The sequence below is a fragment of the Agrilus planipennis genome, unplaced genomic scaffold (assembly GCF_000699045.2).
Source record: "Agrilus planipennis isolate EAB-ADULT unplaced genomic scaffold, Apla_2.0 scaffold1509, whole genome shotgun sequence".
In the NCBI taxonomy this organism is placed as follows: domain Eukaryota; kingdom Metazoa; phylum Arthropoda; class Insecta; order Coleoptera; family Buprestidae; genus Agrilus; species Agrilus planipennis.
This window is the reverse complement of record NW_020440271.1, coordinates 847-6,269: the sequence shown is the minus strand read 5'-3', so window position 1 is coordinate 6,269 and position 5,423 is coordinate 847. Positions and strand designations below refer to the sequence as shown.

Here is a 5,423-nt window from a genome sequence, read left to right as displayed (position 1 = left end):
TAGTTTCCTGGATATATCTCTTTTTAATGGCCATAAAATTCATAATTTTTAATTTTTTGACTGGCCACTTTCAGAGAGTGTGAAAAATGTCCTAATGAATTGTTAACCTAGATTGAGTAATAAAAATTGATTAGAGAAATTCTTCTGTGTTAATGTTAGTTTTAAATTAATTTTTTTACTTTCCTGGATATGTCTCTTTTTAATGGCCATAAAATTCATAATTTTTAATTTTTTGACTGGCCACTTTCAGAGAGTGTGAAAAATGTCCTAAACTTGAAAAAAAAAACTACCTGCCAATACTTACATATAAAAAAAATGTGATTCCGTTATTCACCTTTTTTTCTTCCTTCATGAGTAGAATTACCCATCAACAAAATAGTTGGAAAAATAAAGTACTGGAGTTGGTTATTCCAAGAAAATACTTTGCTAGGGCCTGGGTGCCTCACTGGTAATTAATGCACGTGGGCTATGTAGGTGCAAGGGTTGTAGCTACTAATATTAGGTACGCTTAGAACTGTTTTTAATTGCATGTCTACATACGTCACCATAATTTCATGCTAATGAAGTTTTTATGAGACAAAATATTGCTCACAAAATGGAGAACATTTACGAAGGTAACATACTCATATAATATTTAACGAAGATGATGCAAACTGCCTTTCTACACTACTTTGCCGTAAATCTCGTTGACATTTATTTTGAATAAATAAGGATTTATGTATCTTTTGCAAATGATAAAGGCAAAGAAGAGCATTTTAGAGGATGAAATGTTACCGTATAAGAGACATACTTAAAATTAGGTACCTCGATTCTAACTGACTCATTTTTGACAAAAATATAGGTATGTATTTCTGAAAGCTGCTACCTCGAAATGGGCTATTTAAATGATATATCATCTTTTAAAAAGAATTCGCTTGTTAATGGTTAGTAGCTTGCTTTTAAGAAACTCGTTATAATCTATTATTGTCGCATATAGACGTCACCGTAATTGGCGCTGAACAATATATCAGAATTTTATCTATATGTTATGGTAAATTTGATTAAACTGGTGATTATGTGGAAACTCAATTAACAGAACTAATTCAAGTTTTACTAGCAGATCGTTAATGTACTTGTTCAATTTCAAAACCTGTCCCTAAAACTTAAAATAAAAATTTTGTTGCCATTCATTTTTCCACTTGTCCGTTGAAGTTTCACTTCTATGTGTCCCAGCATACATTTCGTTTTTAGACTGACCGCAAATAGAGGTAATGATGCCCAGCCACGTAGAGAGCAGAGGTAAGAAAACAACAGCTGAGCACAGCACACGCCACCGGGACTCTAGTAGTCTTTCCGCTCTCCACGTGGCTGCGCATTATATACATCTAATAGAACCGTTGCCCTCTCTCCGCCGCCACCAACCTATCTTTCCCTCCGCCGTTGCGGCCTCTCTCCACGCGATATACCGTCTATCCTCTCCACGCGACCGTAACGCTTTTTCGTGACAGAAAAAAACGTAATAGAAGTTTCACTTTAAAATCGTAATACCCCGTCGTCTGTATAGAAGTTTCACTTCAAAAGTATACTGCAATCTCTAACATGGCTACATTGCAACTAGACTAAAAAGATATTTGCTAGGTGTTGGCAATCCGGATAATCTGGAATCCATACGACTGGGATCCAGATAATCGTGTCTATACTGTAATTGTCAGATAAAGAATATTATAGGCCACATTTGGTTATCTTTATTGAGCTATTGTCCGCTGAAGTGTTCGCAATAGCAGAGTTAATACGTTGAGATTTTCGTGTGACTGTACTTTACAATTTTAACCATGATGTGAGTGTTGAAAAGTGTGTTAATGAAGTAACACCTATTTTTGGAGAGGCTTACCCAAGCCATAGCATAGTGTACCAGTGATACAAACAGTTTGAACAGGGCTTGTTTAATCTTGAGGAGGAAGAACGATCGGAAAGGGCTCCTGAATGTATTACGAAGAAATATGTAGCCGCTGTGGAGGAATTCGTGACTGAAAATAAAAGAACTATATACAGACAGATTGAGGAAGTATTACGGATTCATTTAAAGAAGGGTGTATCATCTGAGTTACTCACCAATGGTGTCGGGACATGTTGAAAATATACAAGTCTAGGAACTCTAAAAAGCAACCGATTTCCTGAAAGCTTGTGGATTTACTCTGCTGAGCCACCCCTCTACAGTTCCGATCTCGCTCCTTGTGATTAGTATAAGCTAAAGGAGCGCCGCTTTGCGAATGATGACTTAATTGAAGCCAGGGATCAAGCATGTGCATCTTCCCTTCAAATAGTTTCACAAAATTTAAATGAAACTAAAAACGTTTGGAAGTGTTGCGATTTATTCCAAAGATTTTGAGAATTTGGATACTTTAGGGCAATTTTCACAGAAGCAGGAAATATTTTCAAATGCACGTGACTGGACAAATATATTCCACCCACACTTTTTGAATTGCTTTATATTCAAAACCAAAAATTTAGAAGTGATCCCAAAAAATTATGACAGGTACATATTCTTATTAGGTACTAATAAGTAATGCTAACTAAAGGTATGTTGTATGTTGATATGACTTTAAGGTAAGTCAGCGTCAAGTGACGAAACATACGCACCTACTCGTGACCTTCGCAGCAGCTGGTACGGAAACTGGCCAAACAGCACTCCATAGTGGCAATGTTACTGCTTTTACCACAAAATGCAAGAATAAGTTTATTTCAAAAATATCTAGCAAAAAATTATGAATTTTTACGCAGAAAATGTGTACATGGAGCTCACGTATGCACTGGTGGTATTTTTGATAAACATTTTTTTATTAAAATGGGACACTTATAATATTAAACATATGCTGCTGTTGGTTTAGAAAACGGCATTAAGTTTAATGGTGTTTGGTGTGCATGTCTAAATTTGAACACCCAGTGATTTATTAAAGCGATTTTAGGCTTGGTAAGTATGGGTGACATCAATAGAAGTAATATGAGCTTTTATACGGGGGGAACACATGCCGCATGACAGTTCAGCAGTTTAGCTAGCTGAAAAAGAGGTAAGAGGAAGGGTTCAAAATTGGGTCACATTTGAGCGAAACATCTGCCGCTTGTACGAAAGGCCATTCTATTGATTGCTAGGTATTTAATAAATTCACGTTTAACTGATTTTTACGGCCATATTTTTCCCAATTAAACGCATACCGAGAACATAAAACCGACCGGAAATTCTATTTCATTAAATGGAACCTTCTTTTAACTGCTTCCGATTATTAATACATATACGTATGTACGACCGATATCCTTCGCTAGGAAGAAATTGACAATGGTCAGAAATATAAACTGTAATACTTAGAGAACATTCGTATGCCATAAACTACAAGTTTACATATTTCAGTGAGATTGGAAAAAAATGCCAATATCTGAACGACGATATTATTTGTAGTATTCCTGTAAGGATTTGGAGTTGTTTATGGCATTATTATTTCCAATGACCGATGTGGCTCTAATTATTTGACCCTTAAAGAAGACGCGATCGCCATCAGATTTTAAAAAAATTGTTTGATAGTTTGAACTATAAAAATGTTCTGACCGCTAGTTACAATTGGATGACTCCCACCATGGATGCTACCTTGAAACGATCAATCATCGACAATTTGTTAAAAATGGTTAAAAAGGTAAATAAGAATTGTACACAGAGCTTATGTCGAAAATGGAATAGATACGTTTTATTGCACTATAAAGCTAATTTCATCAAAATTACCTCTTCTATAATTACGGTCTTTTAAGTTTCCCAATAAGTTCTGAAAAGAACTCTTTCCACAGTTATAGATTTCTTTAAATTTCAACTTGAAAACTCTTCTTTTCTTATAATNACAGCACGTTTTAGAAAATACCACAAATGGCGCGGTAAACGCCATCTGTAGTACAATGCTACATTTTAGGATTACATATGCTCCAACAAGGTCCATTTAAATATATGGATATCTACTTGCTGAAACTAATCCTGGCGTAGCTAACCTCAACATGATAGGCACGTTACCATAATCGAATAAAATAATTCGAAGTGGTCTGTATTCTGTCGAAACTGCCAGAAGCGGATCGCGATTTCGATCTTTTTGGAACTCATCAGCGCGTCGCAGGCAGCTCCGACAGAACACAGACCAACTTTTACCTGCTGCCATAACAGCGCGTGTTAGAAAATACGACAAATGGCGCTGTAAACGCCATCTGTAGTACAGAACTACATTTTAGGATTACGTATGCTTCAGCAAGGTCCATAGGAATGGTATACAATGACAGATTTCGTACATTTCCGGTACCATATCCATCACCGGCATTTTCGTTTTCTTCTTTGCACGTAGGTACTAGAAGAGAACAACTATATGTGATAAAGGTAACGGCAACCATTACCGGGCAACTTCTAGCAAAATCGGATTGCCTTGCGTGGGATAAGGGTCTTCTCTTAGCACTTATCGACCGTCTCACCTTTATTGCTTTTTTATTGTGTCACGTAGAAGCGCATTTGCTGTACCTACTTTCGGGGCAACGTATTACTGTTTATACATATTGTGAGTTTTTTTAACTTATTTAACTAAAATCCTTGCGTGGTTAAATCATCCTGTTCGTTTTGATGTCTAAACTGCTGTTGCAATCTGAAAACATTTCAAAATAACCCAGACGGATACATATCAAGGACTGGTTCTATTTTAATTTTCAATATAAATCTGCCTTATCTGAAATCGAATGTTAACCTATTTTGAAAAGAATAAATAATAACGAGATATTGCGACATAGAAGATTGACTTTGGAACGTCAAGATGTTAGTATGGAAGCAACACAAACCTGTTAGCGTCACTGCACAAAGCTGATCATTTATTATACGTCGATTTCTCGTCCTACGTCTCTAAAATTTAAAATAGCATATTCAGTCTTTGGTTTACTTTTAGAGAATGAATTTTTCATATCCGGGCTGCTTTTACTACCATTATTTTTGTAGATATCTAAATCCGCATAGACGACTCCGTTTGACTTATACAGAGTTTCGTTTGTTTTTGTCCCGTAAAAGGGTTGCGGATATTTTAACCGGGACGAGTGATGGTGGTTATCGGCACCTTCGGTACTTTTGCAGCTGCCACTGCTATTGGACGAATTGAATCCGTTATAATTGTCACTTTTGTATTTTTCTATATTTTTCCGATAATTCCGACTGTGCGTTTGTCTTTCGGTATCGCTCCAGGTACCTAACGATTTGGACGGATGATGAGGCGGTTGCATGTATTTCTCTTCGTGTTTGTTTTTTATCGGTTGGAAGTAATTCTCGTTCGATTGGGACTTGAAGCTGTGACATTTTTGGAGCGGTACCTGAAAATGCTTCTTCTGCTTCGTCTTTAATGAAAAAGAGCTGCTCTTAATTAACGGTTGACTAGGGAAAA

General features: G+C 36.4%; 1 protein-coding gene across 1 annotated transcript; it reads right to left on the bottom strand.

The window, feature by feature from the left end:
- Positions 1-1,260: 1,260 nt before the first annotated feature.
- On the bottom strand, positions 1,261-3,800 carry LOC108743850. Its single transcript, XM_018479445.2, has 2 exons — positions 2,092-3,800; positions 1,261-2,006 (listed from the first exon to the last, which is right to left on the bottom strand). Exons 1-2 carry the CDS (start codon positions 2,286-2,288, stop codon positions 1,766-1,768), a joined length of 438 nt encoding a protein of 145 aa, XP_018334947.1. The 5' UTR covers positions 2,289-3,800; the 3' UTR covers positions 1,261-1,765.
- Between the last annotated feature and the right edge of the window lie 1,623 nt (positions 3,801-5,423).